Source organism: the organism of the source record quoted next, unplaced genomic scaffold (genome assembly GCF_019419815.1).
Source record: "Pyrus x bretschneideri cultivar Hongxiangsu unplaced genomic scaffold, Pyrus_bretschneideri_v1 Contig83, whole genome shotgun sequence".
Classification (NCBI taxonomy): Eukaryota; Viridiplantae; Streptophyta; class Magnoliopsida; order Rosales; family Rosaceae; genus Pyrus; species Pyrus x bretschneideri.
Window position 1 is genome coordinate 960,109 of NW_025999824.1, and position 24,173 is coordinate 984,281.

The 24,173-nt window shown below is 35.1% G+C and overlaps 1 protein-coding gene across 1 annotated transcript; it reads right to left on the reverse strand.

The window, feature by feature from the left end:
* Positions 1-1,861: 1,861 nt before the first annotated feature.
* On the reverse strand, positions 1,862-6,154 carry LOC103931654 (heat stress transcription factor B-3-like). The gene is made up of 2 exons (XM_009341174.3): positions 5,622-6,154; positions 1,862-2,604 (listed from the first exon to the last, which is right to left on the reverse strand). Exons 1-2 carry the CDS (start codon positions 5,862-5,864, stop codon positions 2,116-2,118), a joined length of 732 nt encoding a protein of 243 aa, XP_009339449.2. The 5' UTR covers positions 5,865-6,154; the 3' UTR covers positions 1,862-2,115.
* Between the last annotated feature and the right edge of the window lie 18,019 nt (positions 6,155-24,173).

Consider the following 24,173-nt stretch of genomic DNA (forward strand, 5'->3'; position numbering starts at 1 on the left):
TTTGGCCGTTGGATTTCTATTCCAATGGAACTGATCTTGAGAGGCTCTGAATCCTAAATAGTTAGAACATGTATACTCTATCACTCACTCTCTCTCTCTCTCACCCTTCGTTTACATGGAGGAGTCTACCCAATTCGGAAAAAAAAAAAGAAAAAAAAAAGAAAAAAAAAGAACTAGGAAATGGACACTGCAAATGTAAAAAAAAATAGAACTAGAAAACGGACATTGCATTACAGTGTTTGAATTTAATTGTAAAAAAATAGAGTCAGGAAATGGACACAGCATTACAGTGTTTGAATCTAAATGTAAAAATTAGTAGTTGCGTTAGGTGTGAAGTGTAGGCGACATGTCAGTGATGGAAAAAATACAACCAGGAAACAGATACTGCAATGTAGCGTCTAAATCCAAAAGTGAAAAATAGAAACAGGAAACGGACATTGCATCGTAGTGTCTGAATCCAAATGTACAAATTAAGGAACATATAGGAGGCATGTGAGTGATGGAAAAAACGAAACCAGTAAATGGACATTGCAACGCAATGTTTGTGTCCAAGTAAAAAATAGAATCAGGAAACATGTAGTGTCTGATTCGTATTGACTTATTCCAAATATAAAACTATGAGAAAGTGAGTGTTAGTTGAAGTGAGTGCCAATTGTAGTGGCAGATTTTATAATTTTTGTTTATTTTAAATGTATTTAAATATTACAATACATGATTGACCTATTTATAATTAACAGAAATATTGTTGATCTATTGTTAATATTGCAACCTTTTATTGATTTTCCACAAAATTACCAACATATATATATATATATATAATAGTCACAAACAAGTTTAACTCACATAACCAAGTTTAATCAAGCAATCAAATTAATCAATTTCAAACATCTACTTAAGTAGCGCCTGTTTATATGAGAGTTTTGGATAATAATATATAATAGTCACAAACAAGTTTAACTCGCATAACCAAGTTTAATCAAGCAATCAAATTAATCAATTTCAAACATCTACTTAAGTAGCGCCTGTTTATACGAGAGTTTTGGATAATACTTGGGTGGGATAGATAGTCTTAAGAAAAGAGAAATAAGGAAAAAAATATAACCTTTTTAAAAAGGGAATAATATAACATTAAAAAAAAGTATAATACAAATAAAAAGATGTTTTTTTTCCTACTGCCAATCATGAGAATATTCAGGAAAATAATAAAAACAAAACAAGCCACTCAATACTACGGTCTGGTGGTATTCCTCCATTTGTAAGTGAGAGGTCTTAGGTTCGAATCTTGCGAATGGTGAGCTGAATTCCCCTTCCTACTTAGTGTAAAATATATCGTTGTACTAAAAAAAAAAAAAACAAAACAATGCTTATCTAATATATACATCTAGTATATGAGGAAAATAAATATTGGAAACAAAAAGTGAAGAGAAAGAAGATAGTGGGGTAACAAAAACGTCTTTAAAGTGGGGTTAGTCTAAAAAAAATACTAAAAATAAAAAAGTGAAGATAATGGGGTAATAAATATAGCAAAGTGAGGTTAGTTTAAATATTAAAAAAAGAAAAAAGAAAATTAAAAACACCAACTCAGCCTAAAAAACCTAGCCGTCTTCTTCATCTTTTTCATCTCCTTCGCTGGTGTTCATTGCCTGCAACTCAAAATAGCTCTGCAACTCTAAAAAATTTCCAGATTTTTGCAACTTAAAAAAGAAAAAGGGACGCTTGATCGATGCCTCAAACGCCTATGCGTGCCCCAAGAAGCCTAGGCGAGTATTTCGCCGATTCCCATAAATAGAGACGAAAATGCTGCAGCCTCGTCTCTAAGGTCGCCTAGGCATGCCCCGAGGCCAATCTTTTAAAACAATGATTTAAACAAATAGAAGCATTTCAAATATGTTGTACCAGTTTACAATTCTGATGCCTTTTTTTTTTATCCCCTTTGGTTCTAATTAACATTGCATGTATAAAAATTTACATACGTTTCATACATGAATAATTTAAACGTATGGTCTTTTGATTAGTCTACCGAAGCCACTTGATTTTAAGTAGCTATAGCTAGCTTGTTTAAAATGTCACTGTATTTGAAATCTTTTTCTACAAAAATAAATGGATGCTACTTTTTTATTTGCATGCTTGAGATAGTAAAACGCTTGCGTTTTTACTAATTTCAGCTCTCTTTCTCTTCCTCTCCCTCTCCCCCGCAACCTCCAGTCTCACTCCAAACAACTTTGGAACTCTTTCATTATCTTCCTCCTCTTTCTCAGCTGAGTCTCCATACCTTGCCACCAAATGGAGAAGCTCCTTGCACTTCCGTTTCATGCTCGTAAGCTCTGAGCTCAAAACGCCGTTCTCCTGCTTCAGCCGTTTGTTTTCATCAACGAGAGAGCAAAACTCAGATGATGATGAAGTTGAGGAGGACCTTTGGTCTTCATCAAACTCATTTGGTAGTAGTGCAGCTGCTCCAGCTTTCTGGGTTACTGCATTGTTGATCGGCTGTGGCTTGGCGGCCCATGCTTTTCTTCTACGGATGTCACATAGCTGATCCTTTTCGCCCTTTCGGAACTTGTCGTTGCAGAACTCCCACCTGTTTGTGGCAACTTTGCGAAATCCCTATATATACGCATGGCATTTGATTACACATGAGGTTAATACCAAACCATTGTAAGAGTTCATTACACACACACACACACACACACTGCATCCGCAATTCCCTACCTATATTAATTAGCAATGATAGGCTTTCTACCCACATCAGTTTCCTAATGTCAACTTTTTTTGTATAATGAAGAGGGGAAGACCCATGTTTGGCTTTAAATTTTTTTTTTTTTTGAGCTTAATTTATAATATTTTTAAGAGTTAGAATCGAGGTACACATATTTTTTTGACACAAATTTCGTAGGGTTGTAATGTATTTTAACGATTTAATCGTTTGTTTTTAAGGTCTTCTTTTAAAAATCATGTCTATCAGAAATCACTCAAATCCAAAACTATTGATCGTTGGATTAAATACTGGTCATTTTAGTGTTTCCTTGTACAACCGTGTTCGTCTATTCTTCACTATAAATGAATGTCTTAATAGTTTTGGATTTGTTTAATTTTTTGTAAAAATGATCTATGAATGATGAATTGAAATCTAGACGGCTCGGAATGTTGAAAAAGTTACAAATGGGCCTATAAACTGTGTCAAATAATAGGTATCCCCCGATCCCAACCCCTTTTTAAAATAATTTTATTAAAAGAATCCTCTTTGTGAACTAAAGAGGATTGAAGGACAATTAGAGCATTAAATGCCAAAGAATTTTAAAATATTCAAGAGCATTATTGTAATTCAATTACATCCGCTTTCTCTCCTACCCTCTACTTTTTGTGTTTATTCTCTACTGCAATAACTTTCTCCTAAGAACATGCATAGCACGTATGAAAGTTACTAGTCAGATTAAAAATAAATGAAATTGATAAAGAAATTCTAGTAGCTCCTTATTTTGTATGCCTATTTTTGTGGTATGTATTAGACACAAACTTTGTTCTTATTGCTTATACTAATTAATCATTATTAACTAAACTAGAGAGTGTTGTTGAAGTATAGAACTTGTAAGATAACTTTCTAGTTGTTTTAGTTTTTATTCAACTGAAAAATAGAAAACGTGATTGGAGATTCTTTTCTTTAACTTATGGTCATTATGAACCTCTAAACAAGAGGTATTGTTTGAGTAAGTATTTTATAAAGAGCTCCCAAAATAACTTTCGAGTCATTTAACTTAAAAATTGGTAGCATTATTGAAAATAGTCTTATGATTCCCTAAACTATTGGGTGTGGATAGAGTATTATTCTCTAGAGGTACTCTAAGATAGCTTTCCCTTCTTTTTTTTTTATTAGAATTTTTTTTTTTTAAAAAAAGCATGAATGGAGAGATTCTAACTAACTTTTTTGTTTAGAGACATTTTCTTTCCAAAATTAAAAGAGATACTAATTTCAAACTTTTAATCTAATTCGTATAAATATTCAACAAAAAAATAGTATAAATAAAGAAAAATGATTTATGCACATATTTTTCACCTCTACATGCCTTTTTGGAGAAATTACGCATTGAGTCAAAATATAAGGCTATATTTTGTAGAGCGAAAAAGTTTTTCATTTATTTCATGGAGGAAAGAAACTTATTTATGTGGCATGTGATGTCATGATCATTTTTTAAACTGTCTTTGCATTTACAATTGTACCCCTATATGTTTGAAAGTTAGATCTCTAACTCCTTACTTCTTTCTCTGTCTCCTCATTTTCTTACCTCTCTCTTCTCCTCCTTCGTCCTTCTCTATCTCTCCTACTTCTTATTCCTACTTCTCTCTTCCATCCTCTTCTTCTTCGTATTATTCTCTAGATTTAGGAGTATTTTTTCTTCTATGAGAATGATTGAGATTTTTTATTTTGATGTTTGATTATAGTATTGTTTTTTCAAAGTATTTGATTTTTTAGGTTTTAATGATTTGGATGCAGGAATTTTGAAACTGATCTTACACAAATGTAGGGATTTTGAAACTAATATTGCAGAAGTCCTGAAATTTTGAAACTAATCTTGCAAACTAAAATTTTGGAAATTGATCTTGCACAAGTGTAAGGATTTTGAAACTAATATTGCATAAGTCTTGAATTTTGAAACTTATTTTGCAGACTAATTTTTTTTTTTAAACTTATCTTGCATAAGTGTTGAAATTTTGAAATCAATCCTGCAGAAATGCTGGAATTTTGAAACTGATTTTGCAGAAGTGTAGAAAATTTTGAAAACAATTTTGTAGAAGTGCATGAATTGTGAAACTGATTTTGCAGAAGGGCCAAAAATTAATTTTACGAATCTAAAATTAGTTTGAAGCTTTTATAAATGGTTTCAGTTTTTAGTTTTGGCTTAGTTAAGTAAGTAACATGTTCATTGGAAGCATGGCTGAAATTTTAAATTTTGATTTGTTTGTTTTTGGACTAGGTTTGTTAGGTGGAGATTGTCTCTCATTGAAATGATTCAAAACTGGTGAAAGTCTATAAAATATATTTTGTATTTTTCTCTCGGTAAGTAAAGAAAAAAAAAAATGTGTGTGCACAACTTTCTACCTTAAAGAAAAGTTCAAACCACATAAATTCCTTATCATTGAACATTGGCTAGTTCCCTTTTTCTTATCTTGACAGGCCCCTGTCAATGTCATACCACATTAATTTATTATTCTTCATGACTTAGCCGGCTCCAATTAAATTAAAGATTCATAAAATATGTCAATTTCATGTTTTGGAACGTCGTGAAAGTTCGGATGTAAGACTCAAAACAAAAATGTTTTGTTTATAAAAATCATATAAATTAAAGTTTGTTAGTCCATCTAATAACAAAAAGAATATCATATAGTAGACCCTTTCAAACTTACCCCAAAAAGTTTGACTAGAGAAAATTCAAGGAACTAGGTCAACTTGGCCAAATGCTATTTTTATTGTTATATATTTATTTTCTTAATTTCCTTTTTATTTTTTTCCAATTTATCATGAATCAAATCACGTTTAAGGTAATAATTTCTTTCTTAATCTAACATATGCATGATTCTAAGAATAAATCTAACACATATATGTGGGTTAATAAATTTATACGTACATAAGTATTTAGCTGCCTGACAAAGCTAGAGAAGTTACTGTGCTTGAAGAGTGTTGGGAGGAGATCCCGGGCAAATTCCGCCGTCTGCCACACCACGAACGCCGACCCATCGTCGTTCCAGGATATCACGTCGTCCGTTGCTGGATCCTCCACCAGTATGTAGGTCTTCAACAGGAAAGGTGGCGGGCTTGACTTCCTAACATATTCTAACAAACCCTTCTGCTCATCACACACACCTTCCATGTATTTAGTATCTAATATTGGAACTGAACTACTTCTGAGAGAGAGAGAGAGAGAGAGAGATCGAGCTAGAAGAAAAGAAGAGGATAATTAAAAAAAGGAGATTAAAGATGATAAGGGGAGAAGAGAATGAGGGCAGTTAAGAACTCCCAACCCCAACAATAGAAACCCAACACGACTCCAGAGTTCATGAGAAATGCAAGGGCTTTGTTCCTCCCTCTTCTCCTCTCTGTGCTAAGTTATATAGAAAGAAATGGTTAAAACGTCTCTGCCAAGCCTACCCCCTCCTTATATACTCTGGAAAATTATTCATCTCACGCGTATCGCATTCGATTATATACTATATAGATATGTATATACATTTATACGTGTCTATATATATATATATATTCATGTCTTATTCATATTATTATGCCTACTATACATGCACTTGACATACTTAAAGAATTAGGATCTTAAGACGTCAACCACCCGATCTTGATTATGGTCAAACTTTCATCACCATTTTGGACGGCTAGGGATAAAGGGTTTGGTGGTTACTGCTTTTGACCATTTGATTAAAGACAAACCATTATCTTGCCACACATGTGCACTCTCAGTTTGATATATTCCATTAATTGATCAACCTCAGGTTCTAAAATACGCTATGCGCTAGTCAGGCGGCCGGTTAAGGTTTAGTGTCCATGTGATCTAAGTACATTTATTATATATCGTATAAATAAGTGCCTTCTTATACTTAATACATAATTGTATTGAGATACATAAATTGCAAAATAAAATGACATGTAGATTATAAAGTATTAGAACATATTGAAAACAAGGGGAGCAAACATTAATGAGTGGTCATCCAAGTAGTCAACAAGTTTCTGACATTTTATTGAAAAAAAATAAAACATAAAATGAAAGATCGATTTTCTTTCTAAGTGGGTGCCTAGGAGTGTCTAAGCGGGCGCCTAGGCAGGCTAGGCTAACACCTAAGCAGGTCTGGACGTCCTTTATTAATTTTCAAATGCCTAGGGATTAATTGGGGCGCCTAGATATACTGCAAGTTGCTTGATGATTCGAATCGTCTAATTTTTAGATTATATTTAGAGATCAACTTTGCAAAAATCAACAAAGTAAAAATCGTTTTAACTGTTTGGCTAACATTCTCAAACTTTCAAAGGTTAAGCGAGAAACATGATTTGCCTACTTATTGGATAATCGTTAGATGACTAAATAATTTTGAACTTAGTTAATGTTTTGCAAATGTAATCTTTATAGGAAGACCTAGAAATATATGGTTCAGATCATAGACAACATTTTAAGATAAGAAAAAAGAGCCGAGAAGAATGAGAATGTTGCTAGCATTTCTCTTTGTACTATATTTATTGCCACATTGTTTTTATAAACATGACGTATATATCAATAAAACTAAACTCTATAATTTAAGAGATGTGATCGACAATGTAATTAATAATGCAATACATGTGATATTGGTATGCAAAGTACGATCTAATACATGAATCAGTGCATGTGCAACCAAGCCATTTCATCACAGGATCATAATTGATTAATCATACTCATAACCTTATCAAGAAAAAATATATATCCGTTCACATTTTTGTGATGACCTTAATCGTTTTTGAACGGTCAAGATGAGTCGAAGTGGGTGAATGGGAATGTTTTGTGATTGAAACACTTCACCTTCTCTCAAACAAGCTAGGTAGCTAACTAGGGCTTGTTTAAGGTCCTTTTCAGGTGTGCTGTACTTTCTAGACTAACCAAGTTTCTACGCTCTTTATTTAACGCTGTCTGTTTTGTCTGTTTCTGTCGTGCTACTTCCTCAATCCATATTATTTTCGTTCATTTTTCGGATTTTGGTTTCTTCCGCAATCATCTGATGCTTTTTTCAGGGTTTTTCTACGAAGGAAATGAGTTTTTGACTTTCTACTTTTCCATGTCTCAGTTTCTCTAAGTTGTTAAAATGCAAATCTACACACAAATTAAGCTCGTATAGAACACGCTCTAGTCATTTGGAAATAATATGATCAATGTGTGAATGGCTGATAAAGGGTAATTCTACCCCTTGATGGGGACTTACTTTGCTTTTCTAGGGGGCTAGGTAGATTTGACAAAATAAAAAGCGTAGCTAGAAACTACATATGATTTGTAGTTACTTGATGATGAATATTCGTTTTTTACTCGATTGTTTTGAACTTGATACGACCTTCTCCATATTGTTTGCATAAAAATATCAGATTTGCTTCTCATAATTGATACCAAGGAGGAGGTATATGTATGTTCTGAGTTAAAGTATGAAGAAGGAAATCTCGACATGTTAAATAAGTGAACTGTTAAAAGCGAAAAATGGAGTTTCTTTTTACAAGTATTATACTACTCGTAAGTCCTAGAAATAAACAATAATTGTAAGGAGCATATACAAAGAACTTATTCGACCATTTCTTATTAAGATTGATAGAGAAAATTCCCTTAAACAATAATATAGATTTGAATATTAAAGGATGTGTTGTTTTACTAAGATATTAAATCAGATTATTTTAGTATATATGTGTATTTTGCAAGAAACACCAACATTTTAATTTGTCATGGAAGAGTATGATGCACGCCCTCTGCTAAGGAGTGGGGAGGTTGAAGAACTCAGGGCATGCATTTGAACAATTAGGAAGGTTCTTTATTAGAGTTGGGCGCTGGGCTTTCTTGACTTGACCTTAATTAAATATGTTCTATTTTTCTTTTTTCAAGAATAAATAAATAAATAAGAAGCATTTTGAAATGGAAATTTGTTGCTGGTTTTGTCCTCAATAGGCCCTCACCAACCACAAGTTCGCTTTTTCTATTTGAATGTGTAACTTGGTCACAACGTAACATATGGAATTTCAACTTTTATTGTTGATGTAAAAAGATGACTTAAATTAGTCATGTACAAAGGTTACAGACATAATCCATGTATGGTGGCAATACTAATTTAATGGTTATTACATTCCGTTAATTATGGAGAAGATTTAACATTTATTGATTCTATTCTAACATACACCAGCAAATTAGGCGATCTAGATCAGACGAGTTTGAAGTAAAGAACACCATGACGGGGCTAACAAGTTTTGGTAAGTAGGTCAGCAGGCTAGTCAACAAAAGATATGTAACAAACGTGTTGACTACCAAAGGCCACTTTTTCACGAACAAAGTGTTAATCCAGCTCAATATGGTGAGTACGCGCATGATGAGTAGGTTTAGTGGCGAGAAATGTGGACTGAGATTGTCATAATGAAGTAAAATAGGAAAAGGCAACCGAACCCCATGCTCTTGAATCAGAAAACAAATCCATGTATTCTTGGCATATGCTTGAACAAGAGAGCAGTATTCAGATTCAACATTAGATCGCAACACTGTCGGCTACTTTTTAAAGCATCAAAAGATGAGATTGGTGTGAAGATAAATAAGATAATCAGTGGTGGAACGATGAGTGTCCAGACAACCCGCCCAATCAGCGTTAGAATAAGCACATAATTTAGAAAAGGCACGATGTGAGTCAAAGTGATGCCAAAATCCATAACACCTTTAATACATCGAATAATCTTTTTGGTAACAATCATAAGAATGGTGTGTTGGTGTTTAGGCCCGAAATAATATTGTTGGGCCGAGGGTAGGTTTGTGCTTGGCCCAAAGCCGTTTAAAAAATACTATGGGCTGTCTGGTGATCCCGGGCCATTCAGCAGGGATGGTCGAGTCCTATCACAAGAAGAAGTAGTTCAAATAAGCGAAGGGGTCAAGGAAGACCTAGTGCAATTAGGATTCTCGACCAACAATGAATAAAGCCTAAAAAAATGGTGAGTTCAAAGTCCTAATGGGGGTAGGGTTGGTCGAAGCAAAGTTGGAACGGAACAAGAAATCCCAATCCATATATGATTTTAACTCGCTCTCAAGAAGGAGTTGGTGCTATAAATACAAGACATCATGTAACAATTCAGGACCTCCAATTCAACACACAACTGCCTTGCGCAAAACCTCTCAAACATCTTAAGATTTTTTATTTTCTTTTTTCCGCCGACACATCTTTAGCTTGGATAAAAAGCACTGTGAAGGCAACCGGCGAACACCTTCAATTTGGATAAACAACACTGTTGCCGTAGAATCAGCTGACCGAGGAGCACCTTCAGTTTGGACAAACAACATTGCGTCGAGGCCGACTGGTTACCTATCCAAGCCTCGGTCGAGAAGGGTTTTCGAATCCTTATTAGCAGAGGTCATCTTATTAGCCATCTCGGCGAAGTAAGGTGTTACGAGTTACGACATTCAGCGTATTGGACGTCGAGTGATTTTATGATTGGATACTCACAAGTGAGTTTTAGGGTTCGACATTTTGACGACCGGACCACATTCACCATCAAGACATACATCACCTTTGAATACTTATGTCCGTACAGTCTGGTGTCGATTCGACGTGCTTATACTCTTACGAATATAATCACTATGACCGAATCGGGCGTCGACGAATTGTGAACTTCGCAGAACTAGTAGCCTGGTCTTCAGGCTTGAGAATCCAAAGGCCGAGATTTGTTCCTTCCTCAGCCGTAGTTGCAAGATAAAGAAGTCAGCGATGCGCTCAACGCAACATCAACAAATTTTACTCTCGGCCGACGAGTTGGCACGCCCCGCATTCAACCGAAGGACGTAGTTAGCTTATTAGTTACTCAGCCTGCACGCCACGTAGGCTTTGTAATTTTTAGGGTCAACAATTGGTAACTCATAAACTGAGCAAAAATGTTGATAGCAAAAGAGATGTCAAAACAAGTGAAAGTAAGGTATTGTAAGTTGATAAGAAGAAGAGGCAAGAAGGAAACCCATCTATGTCGTGAGAGTAATCTTGACAGCGAGGGGCGTGGAAGCGGACTTACAGGAAATCATATCAAACTTTTGGAGGAGATATAAGCATATTTGAGTTGATGGATGAGAAGACCAATATAATCATGAGTAACCTGTAAGCCCAAAAAATAATTGAGATGACCCAAAAGTTTGATGTCAAACTGTTGTCCAAGAAGAGCACTAAACTAAGTGATAAGTGCAGAGGAGTTGCTAGTCATCAAAATTTCATGTTGGTAAATAGAGTAGGAGCCATGATGAAAAGTTAAAAGAGAAGAATCAGCTTGACCCAACCGAAAACGAATGCGAAGCATAAAGGAACTAAATTATTGAAACTAGGCACGGATGGTGTTTAAGACATTACAAAAAATTAACGAGGATGAGTAGGATCCACAAAACCTGGAGACTGGGCCATATAAACATCCTCCTGATGATAGCTATGCAAGAATACATTTTTAACATCTAGTTGACAAAGCGGCTCAACAACATGACTGAATGTCTCATCATAATATCAATATAGGTCGTTGATAAAAGCTTTTCACCACAAGACAAGCTTTATAACGTTCAACAAAACTGTCCTAATTGCGAATAAGTAATTGGGCTATTCTCCATATTGCTAATTGGTCTTATGGTGGAATCTCAACTTTTTTTATGCTATCCGAGTAGGTAGTCCTATATGTAAAGCCTAACAACCACACGTGTTCCACTCACTCGATTTGTGTTATCTACATGTTAGATTTTGAAAATTTGCCACACAAAAGAAATGGCATGTTGAGAGTGAATCCCACATCGAGGAAAATAGAGACATTGCATATGCGCTTATAAGTAATTAGCTATTTCTTATATTGCCACTTAGTTTTATGGTGGGACTTTAACTTTCTTCAATTAGTATTAGTGCAAGTTGGTGTACATGTGATAGCCCAATGACTATACGTCCTTCCCGTTTTTGGTTTCAATGTACCTACATGTGACGAGCGTGGTATATTATGAAGTGCTATCTCACACTAAAAAGTTATATGATCTTGCATGTTGTTATAAAAAGTTATATGATCTTGCATGTTCTTATAAGCAGTTTGAAATATTATCTATATTGAGAACATTGTTTAAAATATTTGTATCCATGGAAATATCGATATGAACTTTTTTTGGAAATATCGACGAATATATCAAATATCGATATCTATATCGGTTGCTTTCGATGAAAATTTAAAATCAAACTTAGAGATTGTCAAATATTGGTTTGGATGAAATATAAGAGTTTCTTCGATATTCAAGAGATGTGTTAAAAATATCAACTATATTTGTCGATTTTAGTCTAAACTTAAGAGTTTCTCCGATACGAGATGAAGTTTAGGCTAAACTTAGACTTTACCTCCCATTTCCATATTTTTCTCTGAGTTTTTGGATATTTCCATAAAAATATCGACTGGGTTGAAGAAATTTTAAACACTGATTGAGAATTCATTTAAGGTTGAAACCTCAACTTTCTTCGATACCATTATACCTGCAAATCTACATGGATATGATACAAACATAGAGGTTAGATGCATCCATGATATAAGGAAAAATCACTATGTTGCTGAATCGTCGACTTATTTTGGTCATATCTCAAAGGCGGGGCATGAAAATGAATAGTTACTCGGTGACATCACATGTCGATTCTGGACATATCTCGGGATTAGGGCGTGACAACTATAACTAAAACTCTACTTGTAACGACTTCATATCAAGACTAATATCTCCATTTTTATCACTCAGACTAATTTTTCATGACTAATATTTGAAAATATCATCAATAAAAGACAGAAATATCATCAAGCTAATTAAATCAAATGAAAGTTGTTTTTACAAGAGAAAGCGACCTCAAAATTGATGAAGCTAGGTTGAAATTAGTAGAAATCCACCATGCTAAGCTGGTCATACATTATTGTGAATAAATAAAATAAAGGACTTCCAAACAACCATCTAGGCATTTCCAATTCATTCTTTAAATGCCAACAATGGAGAACAACTTCTACAACAATCTTTAAAGCTAAATAGATCAACTATGTTGCTGTTGCATCCCTTTTTAAATGATAAAGACCACATCAAACATATAAGGGATTTGAAGTGACTATATTAACTGAAAGAAACAAGAATAGAAAATGTTTACCGAAATGTATAAGTATGGATCTAACTATATCCATAGAATGAGATTACTTGCAGCAGCATTGTTGTTGACCTACATGCAAATACAACAAAAATGTAAGATTCGAAGCACCAATCTCTTTGGACGAGTAATCTTGATAGAGCATCAGGGAACACAATGCAAATAATTCCAATGCCACCACCACTGATGCTAGATCTGTTACACCTAATATATTCATGTGAGATTAGAACATCATGTGAGTAGCTAACCTTAAGAAGCCATCCTCGATAGTACAGCAAGCCACGAAATGCAACAAGCACACAAGTAACACCTAGAATATGAGCAAGGCCTTCTGCACACTCATCACCACTGTATAACTCAAACTTATAGGGAATTTTAATGAGTTTGATTTTGGTGGTATGTGCAGGGACCTATGCCTAGTATTTATACTAACTTAATCGTAATGAATATTCCTATAATGATGTCATTAGGATTCCTTACTGTACAAGGAAAAAATCTACCGAATCTTAATCCAAATAGGATAGTATCAGGAGCCCTTATTCTCCGAGAATAATCAGAACATTATCTTCACTTGGAGTCCAAGTTATAGCTTATAACTAAACTCTAATCTTATTTTCATTCCATAATAATCCTTATTAACTGTAGTGACCTATTAGCAGTTGGATTAGAGTTTAATATCCAACATTCTCCCACTAGGTCAAATAGTTAATTCAAGGAAGAACTTTAACGAATCTATAAGCAAGATCACTTTATTGGCCAATGGATTCAATTAAGCTAACAAGATTCTTGCATGTTTCTGTCAAACAAAATTTACTCACTCAAAACTATCGAAGACTACAAACATAATAAGTGTCCATGAGCTTTTATAATCATGAATAACTCTTCATTTACATGAAACAATTGAACATAGACTTGGTACAAAAGTGAACAATAAAACCACGAGCCAAGGGCATTGACTCCATCACTCCCAAGTCCACTTTATCAGTCTTATATCAGACTACTTAATGCTTAACAACTCAAATAATCTTATGTGAAAATCTCATTTTATATGTCAAATAACCTTATGACATAACCACTTGCAGCTAGAAACCTTTGTTGCTGCATTAGTGTAGTGAAGTCACACCAATTTCTTATAATACTTTAGCAACTTTTACAACAAACAAGAACTATATCAATGATAAAAAATAATGCAATCGAACACTAAATAGCATTCCTTTTGTTAAAATCTTCAATTCAAACAAGTGCAAGTAACTAGCATACTTAAAATCAATTTTGACAATAGCTAATATTCAAAATAAAACTACTTAATATTACTCCCACTAGTCCAACATGTCTGGAGTTGTAGTCACTTCCATATTGGTAGCATGTTTATGAAAAGTTGCATTAGGCAACATCTTAGTGAGTGGATCAGCCAACATTGAGTCTGTCTAAATATAATCAATCTTAATCTCACCAAACTTCACCTTCTTCCTAGTTAGAACATACTTGGTATTCAAGTGTCTGGTTCCAAAAGACCTTTTATTATTCTTGGAATAAAAGACAGCAGCCTTGTTGTCACACCAAATTTAAACTGGTCATGATATAGAATCTATGATCTCAAGACTGCATATAAAATTCCTCAGCCGCACTGCATGTGAAATGACTTCATAATAGGCTACAAATCCAGCTTGCATAATGGAAGTGGCAACATCACCTTGTTTCACACTCTGTCATGATACTGCCCCATTTGTTAATATAAGTTAACTTAAGTGAATTTGGGTAGCCTGCAAAGTCTGATTCACCATAGCTTATTAGCTCAAGCTTTGAATCTCTCATATACACCAGTTGATACTCTTTGGTCCTGTAAGTATATCAAAACCTTCTTCGCAGCTAACCAATGTGAATTCCCATGATTGGACTGAAGCCTTCCTAGCACACTAATATCATATGTTACATCATATCTAGTATAGGCTTGTGCATACATAAGGCTCCTAACTAGTGAACCATATGGTTTGCCAGCCATTTCTTTTTCTTAAAATTAGTTTTGGGACACTGATCTCCAATAAGCTTCTCTATTTTTGTCATTAGGACATCACAACCATTTGAAGCTTCCATGTGAACCTCTTAAGTACCTTTTCAATGTATGCTTCATGTGATAAGCCAACCAACCTTTTAATTTGATTTTTGGTGATTTGAATGCTAAGAACAAAAAAGGCCTCTCCCATATCCTTCATTTCAAAATGTTGTGGCAGAAAATGTTAGAGTATTCAAGGGTGATGCATTATTGCATGCCAATAATATATTATCTACATAAAGGATCAAAAAGATGAAATGTCCCTCACTCATTTTAATGTAGGCACATTCATCACTAGGGCTTTCCTCAAATTCAAGTGATGAAACAACCTCATCAAACTTCAAGTACCGCTGTCTTGAGGCCTGCTTTAGTCTATAAATGGACTTGTTAAGGTTGCAAACTAAACTTTTTCTCCTTTCTTGAATGGAACCTTCTGGTTGCTTCACATATATCTCTTCTTCAAGGTTTCCATTCAAGAATGCAGTTTTTACGTCTATTTGATGGAGAAACAAATCAAACTGAGCCACAAAAGCCATGAGTACTGATAGGAGCATATTCATGCGACTTAAATGGCTTGTTCTCGTGCATTTACGTTATGTTTCTTTAGTTATTTTAGTCCTTTATGCTTCTTTTGTGTGTTTTCAGGTTCTAAGGGCTTAGGGAGCAAGAAAGTGCATTTTAAGGCTATTTGGGGCATTTTTGGGCATGGATTGGATAGCTTAATCATGGAGCAAAGAGGGTGGACGAAATTGAAGCCTTGTATGCTCTTTGGGGACATAAAACAAAGGGCCTAGCCCAATCAAACAAATCCTTTGAGCCATGGAAAACCTCTAGCCCAATCAAACATTCTATGCCATGCAAACCAACCTATTTTAGGCCCATTCTATGTACTTAAACCCTAGCCCTTTAAACTTGCAGCCCTATTATGATTTATTCACTTCCATGCTCTTCTTTATTCCACATGCATTCACACACACTTCACACAAACAACATTCACATGCAAACACATGCATTTCCAACACCAAACACAACCATTGCCGTGCCTTCCACACCAATTCCAGCTTTTCTTCATCATTGCAGCCACTTTGCCCTTTTATTTATGCATTAAACCTATTTCCTTTCCCTAAATTGCAGCCACAATCCACACCTTTCCAACCTAGCTGCACCCTACATACATTAATTAGTCATTCTTTTCATATTGCACTCACATGCATTCACATGCATTTCAAGCACCAAAACACACTCCTTTGCCGTGCATTCCCAATCCCTTTCCAGCATCTCACATGCATTTCCACCTTCCTACTTCATCATTTCACCACATTCTCCCTCTTTAACTCACATGCATTCATCACCAACCAACCTAGTTGTCACTCACATGCATTCATCATAATTCACAACACAAAACAGCCACACAAACCAACCCATTGCCGTGCCTTCCCTTGCCATTTTTAGCCATCACACTTCATCATTGCAGCCACCATTCACCCAAGTTGTCAATCAAATACTTTCCCATTGTATAATTCATCCACATGCATCTTTCATCATTCACTCACAAGCTTTAACCAACAAACAAATCAGCCACATGCACACAAACACACCCATGCCGTGGCCACCCTTGCATTTCCAGCATTCCCATTTGCATTTTCAGATTTCCACCAACCAATCTAGTTGTCATTACACATGCATTCCTTTCTTTAATCATTCCTAGCTGCCATTCACATGTTCTCCCATCCATTCTCTCCCTATAAAACCATGCATTGCATTCACAATTCATCACACACTTCCATTCCATTGTAGATACCACAACACAAACACTTCCCCCTTTTGCCGTGAGTTTCTCTCCATTTTCTGCACCATTTTCTCCACCACTCCTCATCCATTTCCATAATTCCCCAATCCATTCAACACACCAACAACATCCCTTAGACCTTGTGCCACAATAAAGAGGAAGAGAAGAGGGCCTAAACGTTCATACAATTCAAGTTTGAGTTGTTGGAATGTTTAGGCGTTTCTTTGATTTCAATGTTTAATTTTAATTCTCTTTGTTTTGTACGTATGAGGAACTAAACCCCCCTTGGCTAAGGGGGGATTCGAAATATATGTTTATGCTTGCAATATGATTTGATTACTTCTAATTACGTTTCATAAGTTGTGAATTCAATTTGTTTAACTGTTTGATTGATAACCTATTTATGTATGTTTATTGAGAGTGGACGCTTAATTTTCATGCAGGAATTTGACGCTAGAATATAAGTGAGTTTCACGTAATAGTTATGAACTTATATTCACAAGTAGTGGAGGTTGCTTATAAACAATCGCGTTAAACATATTCTTGGCATAAGTTTCATGCAATCATAGTAACGAATGCCTCGTCAACACTTATAGTTTTCATGTTGCTTAATGATTCTTGCTTGTATCTCTATTATGCAATTCATGTAGGGAACTTGTGAGGAATGCTTTGGGTTGTCGTATGCAATCATCCAATTCATTAACTTAAGGAAAACTTGACGGTTAATTTAAGCGGACCTAATTAACCCGGGGCGTTGAGAATTCATGGTTTAGTGAAAAGCCATTAAAAAGCGTTTTGTATGCAAGTATAACATGTGTGGAGATGAACCCCTTAGCTAGCTTCCCATCCATTCATTTCCGTCAAATTCGTATTCACAATTTGTTTTCTTTACATTCTATCCATTTTAGTTTAAATTCGTCCAAACCTCAATCCCCCCCCCCCCATATTTGTTTAGTCTTAGTCTTAATCTATCTTATTTTGAGTTTTGCATTCTTCGAGTTTAGTATAGTGTTTTAAACTTGTTTTTTTCGTTTTTGAAGTCAAATCCAAGTGGTTAACAATCCCTCCTAATCCCCGGTCCAGAACGATCCCTACTTACATACTTACTACAATTGACGAAAAGAGGGTTTAATTTGTGTGCGTATAATCATCGCATCAAGTACTCTAAAGGAATCTTTGGTGAAAGTAGGAGAGAAGGTTTCATTGTAGTCCATCTTTTTTTACTGAGTGTAATCCTTTGCTACATGCCTAGCTTTATATCTTCCAATTTCACCTTTTGCGTCCCTTTAGTCATGTAAACCCATTTGCATCCAATTGGTTACACCCTTGAGAGAGCTTAACTAACTCTCACACTTGATTTCTTCTCCATAGAGTTCAATTATGATTGCACGGCTTCTTACCAATTTTGATGGTATGAACTCTTAATTGCACCCTTGAAATTCATTAGATATTCCTCTTGATTATTGAACTTAACTACTTGCAAGTATACAAGAAAATCATCTAAGATTGTAGGCTTTAATTTCTTGCCCGTGTGGATTTTCTAGTTTTCACTTACATAGGCTCAACATGCTCTTCTTATGTCATAGATATATTCTCCAAACACAGGCTCTTACCATTTCTTGTTCTTGAGTAGTATGCATTGGTTCTTCAACTTGTACTTGACTATTTTGCATTAGAATTGGCACAACAATCTCATCTGTCATAGTGCCACCTAGGTTTTCATCTTGCAGCACTGTAATTTCTTCATTCTAGTCAAGATTATCTTCCCATTTGGTCATCATTTGCCTCTTCAATGAACTTGGCTTTCCCAGTTTAAATGAACCTCATAGTATGGTTTGGACAATAAAATCTATAACCTTTGGTTCTTTCTAGATACCCCACAAAGAAACATAAGATGGTTCTAGGGTCAAGCTTTTTCTCCATTAGATTATATGATCTAACTTCAGCCTTGTAGCCCAAAATTCTTAAGTGATGAAGAATAAGCTTCATGTTGGTTCATAACTCAAATGGTGTCTTGGGAATAGACTTACTAGGGACCTTATAGATCAAATAGTTTACAGTTTTGATTGCTTCTCCCCCAAAGAAATGTAGGCGGCTTAGAGTTACTCATCATACTTCTCACAATTTCAATTTTAAGATCCTATTTTCTTCTTTCACTCACTCCATTTTGCTCAGAAGTCTCTGGATCAGTGTACTAAGCAACAATTCCTTGCTTTTGCAGAAATAGTGCAAATGGATCAGGTTCTCTCCCAGATTCACTGGACTTTCCATAGTACTCTCCACCTCTATCAGACTTCAAAACTTTAATCTTGCAGTCTAGTTGGTTCTCTACTTCAGATTTGTAGATTTTGAAAGAAACTAATGCACTAGATTTCTCAACTAACAAGTACACATACCCAAACCTAGAAAAGTAATCTGTAAAAATGATGAAGTACTTGTATCCATTGTGTGTTTACGTTAGGAAGGGACCACATATGTCTGTCTGTATGAATCAATTCTAACAACTTTGGGAAGAGACCACGTATGTCTGTCTAAATCAATTCTAACAATTTTGAACTCTTAGTTGAGCCTTCGTTATTCTTGTTTGTCATTTTTTCCTTAATGCAGTTGGTACAAATTTCGAAATCACCATAATTAAGTGATGGTAGGATTTGATCTCTTGTTAATCTTTGCATTTTCTCCTTAAAGATGTATCATAATTTGTTGTGCCACAATTTGGATGAGGTATTGTTTGTCAATGTTTGTTTGTGCCCTACTATATTTACAAAATTCATGGGTACTTTGCAGCTAAATTTGAACATGTCACGAATTAACAATCCATCACCAATCAACTAAGATTTTGAAATATTGAAAAACCAATCTCATTAATATCAAACTTAAACTTGGATTTAACAAGCTTACTAACTAAAACTAAATTCCTTCTCAAGGAAGGTACATAAGGAACATCATCCAAATCTAACATGAAACCAGAACTTATTTCAAGCATAACTACTCCAATGAACTTGACAACTATTCTTGCTCTATTGGCAACGAACACTAACACCTCATCCTTGTTTAGCACTTTCTTACTAATGTACCCCTGCAAAGGGTTTGTAAGATGAATTGTGGCACCAATATCGAGCCACCAAGTATCATGAGATATCTCAAATATTTGATTCAAAACTAACTAAGACTCTATGCATGTGTTGTACCTTTGTTTTTCTTGTTTTCCTTCCAACATTTGTACCTGGTGTATTCCTTCTTCTAATGTCCAATCTTCTTATAGAAGAAGCACTTCATTCCAACATTTCTATTCACCCTCAGATGGTTGTTGCCCTTATTCACCCTATTGTTGTTTCTTGGTGGAGGATTCTCTCTTTCATTGGAAGGATTTTGAAGGTTGGCATTATACACCATATTAACTTGCTTCTTGTTATTTTCCTGTCGAATGCTTTGCTCTTCATGCACACAGATGGCAATAAACTCATTCAAATCCCACTTTTCTTTTTGAGCAATGTAAGTGCTCTTCAATTGAGAACTTAAGAGGTAGAGAGTTTAGGGCAAAGTGAACTAGGAAAGGATCATTTATCTTAATGTTCAGTGCATTAAGCTGAGTAACCTCAACCATGGAGAGAATATGCTCTCTCACATCACCACCAATTTACTTAGTGGTGATCAGGGTATTCATTACGGTTCTAGTTTTAGCTTTCTCAAATTCCTTGGATTTGACTTCAATGGTATCAAAGTATGTTTTAGCATTATCAGAATCAAGGAATTCTCCTCAAACTAGGTTAGATATTGACTTCTTGATCACCAAAAATACCATCATATTAACCTTAATCCACTCACACTCATTTTTCTTGTTAGCAGGTGCATGATCAGCATGCTTGACTGGTTCCTTTTCCCTTAGAGCTAAATAGAAATCCGTAAGTCCTAGAGCTATTTCAATGTCTTGTCTCCACTTCATATAGTTGGTTCAATTGAGTGTTTGAATTAAATTCAGGGAGCTAAGTACTGAAAAATTTCAAACAAAGAAGAAACATTCAAGAATGTACATTCTTTATAACTGAAACAACTTAACCTTTATTTGGTGTTTTAATTTTAATTAGTATCAATGCAAGGTATATAACTTACATGATTGAGTAATGTAAAAAAACATGAAGTCGGATTGTTTGGCAATTAACTTTCACAACTCGCATGTAACTCACATCCTTTCATAGAGCTATAAGTAATTAAACCAATAAAGATTAGTCACTCCATTGTTTTGGGGATATAATCTCATTGTTATGACTACTGACACAAGATGATCAATTAGACCTTGAGTTTTCAGCAATTCTTGAATGAATGAGATGAGTTTGTTGTGTCTCATTCACCTAAGTACACCTCAAAAATATTGATCATGCAATAACTTTGAGCATACTTTGAAAATAAAACTTTCAATCAATAACATTCTTCTCAAACAAGGTTCTGAAACAAACAATTTCTCAATTTTATTCAAGCCAAAATTCATTATTATACCAGTTATGTGAAGTAGGGTTTTAACTGTGTAGGAAAATAAGAAGAAATCTAGGGTTTATATGATCACATGCGTGGTATAAGAAAGGAACATGGCACTTATTTTCAGCGTATGATACTATGTGTATATAACAGAATGAGTTTTAAAAAACATGTTGTGACATTTAAAGGGTGCAAAAATTATTCATTTATATAAACAGCATCTTATATGAGTATATACATGCATGCAGATACGAAATATAGCAACGGAAAAATTTGTAGGATCATAACTTGAGTTATCAGTAGTTTATTTACAAGATTTCGAACCAACATGCATGATTTCATGTGTGTTAGTTCTTGCTGGACTTTAATCACATAAATGTTGGCTCTGATACCAACTATTAAACCTAATATGTTCATGTGAGATTAAAACATCATGTGAATAATTAACCTTGAGAAGCCATCCTCGATAGCACAACAAGCTACGAACTGCAACAAGCACGCGAGAACACCTAGAACACGAGCAAGGCCTTCTGCACACTGACCACCGTTGTATAACACAAACCTATGGGGAGTTTTCTGAGTTTGATTTTGGTGGTGTGTGCATGTACCTATGCTTAGTATTTATACTAACTTAACCCAATCTTCCCAGAATGATGTCATTAGGATTCCTTATTGTACAAGAAAACAATCTACCAACTCTCAATCCAAATAAGATAGTATTAGGAGCCCTTATTCTCCAACAATAACTAAAATATTATCTTTACTTAGAGTCCAAGTTATAGCTTATAACTAAAACCTAATCTTACTTACATTCCATAATAATCCTTATTAACTATAGTGACCTATTAGCTGTTGGGATGATTAAAGTCTAATGTCTAACAAGATCTGTAATCAAATTGGAAAGCCAAACATTACATCTCAAAGAATGAATGAAATAGAGAAGCTATCATTTTTTCAACCATGCATGTATCCGACCATGCTCATGAAACAAATTTATTTCTACTTTCATTAGAAGATATGGGGCATTCCATAAAAGGTTGGATTTTCCCCTTACTATAAACATAATGACTGGAAGAACATAAATTTCAAAATCTTAAACAAATTTATCTGATATTGAAGCGATGTGCTCAAACATTTCTTTGATATTAAAAAATTAATTAAATATTAAAAACTAAAAAAAGTAAAATCATTTATTATTATTATTTTTTTGCATGGGGGACCCACCCCTTATCCCCCTCATCCTTTCTTCCCCGCCCTCATCTTCCCCAAACCCAAAACTAACCAAATCCCACCCACCCCTTCGACCTCTGCCATTCTCCGCCACATCAGCAATCCCATCCACCATTCCCAGCCCCTTATCCCTCACCTCCCTCTCTCCGCCGCACCTAGACAACTTGAGTAGCGCACCCACCGTGCGATCACTGCTGTGGTGTCTTCCGTGTCATCTTGGAGAGAAGGGAGGAGTCAAAGAGGGTTTCGGACAAGTAAGGTATGACGCCGAATTTGGTGACGAGGGGGTGGCCGGAAAGTAAATTCGGGATCTTGGTCCCGCCTAGGGGGGGAGGGAGGGATTTGAGGGTTTGGAGGGGCAGGGGAATAGGGTATAAGTGGTATTGGAGTAGAGAGAGGGTCGGTTGACCCGGTTTAGTGAAGGCGGAGTCATCGCCATGGAGACGTAGCCAGAATCAGAGAGGGATTTGAGCGATGGCGGTGTGGATGGAAGGAGCGAGGGAATGAGTCAAGCGATGGCGTGGCGCGGGTGAGGTGGGTTGGAAGGTGGTCAACAAAGCCGGAGAAGCGGCAAGGGAGGTCGAAGGGGTGGGCGGGATCTGGTTGGTTCTGGGTTTGGTGAAAACAGGGGCAAGGAAGAAAGGGTGAGGGGGATAATGTGTGGGTCCCCCATGCAAAAAAAAAAATGATTTTATCTTTTTAGCTTTTAATATTTAATTAATTTTTTAATAGAAAGTGAGTCCCGTCTCAAGTTACGTCACTATTTAACGGAGATTTGACAGACAAATTGACGGAAGGTATGAAATTGTAACAAATTCATAGATGAAGTATGACATTGAAATTTTTTAAAGATAGGGGTATGAAATTGTGAGTGACCCAATAGTTGAGGTAGTTTTATGAAATTTATCCTAATTTTATTAATAATTTTTACAATTATTTAAGTTAAGTCACAAACACTTTATTGAAATGAAATAACATTAGTAACGAGCAGTGACTAATATACATTTAATTACAAAGAATTTCACATTGTGATGTTGTGACTAAAATCCACTTTCTTGCAGTGGACGTCAGCAAGCTGAGGGGCAAGAGCCAATCTCAGCCGTCCAAAACGATTTATGGGGAAATACTTAGCTTTGAGGGGCTGAGATGCTCACTTATATCTCTATCACAATTATGTTTTGTATGATTATATACACCATCAGGGCGGTATTACTAATTATTCTACAACGTTATATTACACTTCATCATCGTTGGGGATTTTCCTTTTTAAATTGTGTATAATATTTACTTCCTAACTAAAATAAGAAAAAAAAAATACAGCGAATGTTTGACTAATATGGCATGAATGGAAATAATATTAAGGAGCCAGGGTGTGATGACTCAAATGGTAATACGATAAAAGGAAACACTAAAATACAATGAATATCTGACCTATAAATACATGAATGCTAATATTTTATAAGGAAAAACTAAAATATAATGCAATAACATAATGATGATATGTTATAGGGAAATAATCCTCTACCTAAGAAGATGTAGCGAGAGAGAGAGAGAAATTTCCATCTATGTGGCTTTTACTTTTTTAGATAATCTTATCCATATTTATGCTTATTCAATGTACTAAATGGTCATTTCATCCCTTCGAATTCAAAATAAACATATTATATTATTATTTTGTATAATGTTTTTTATGCAAGTGATATTTGTATTTAGATTAACCTAAACTAAAAAGAAGGGGTTCGAACTCGGGTC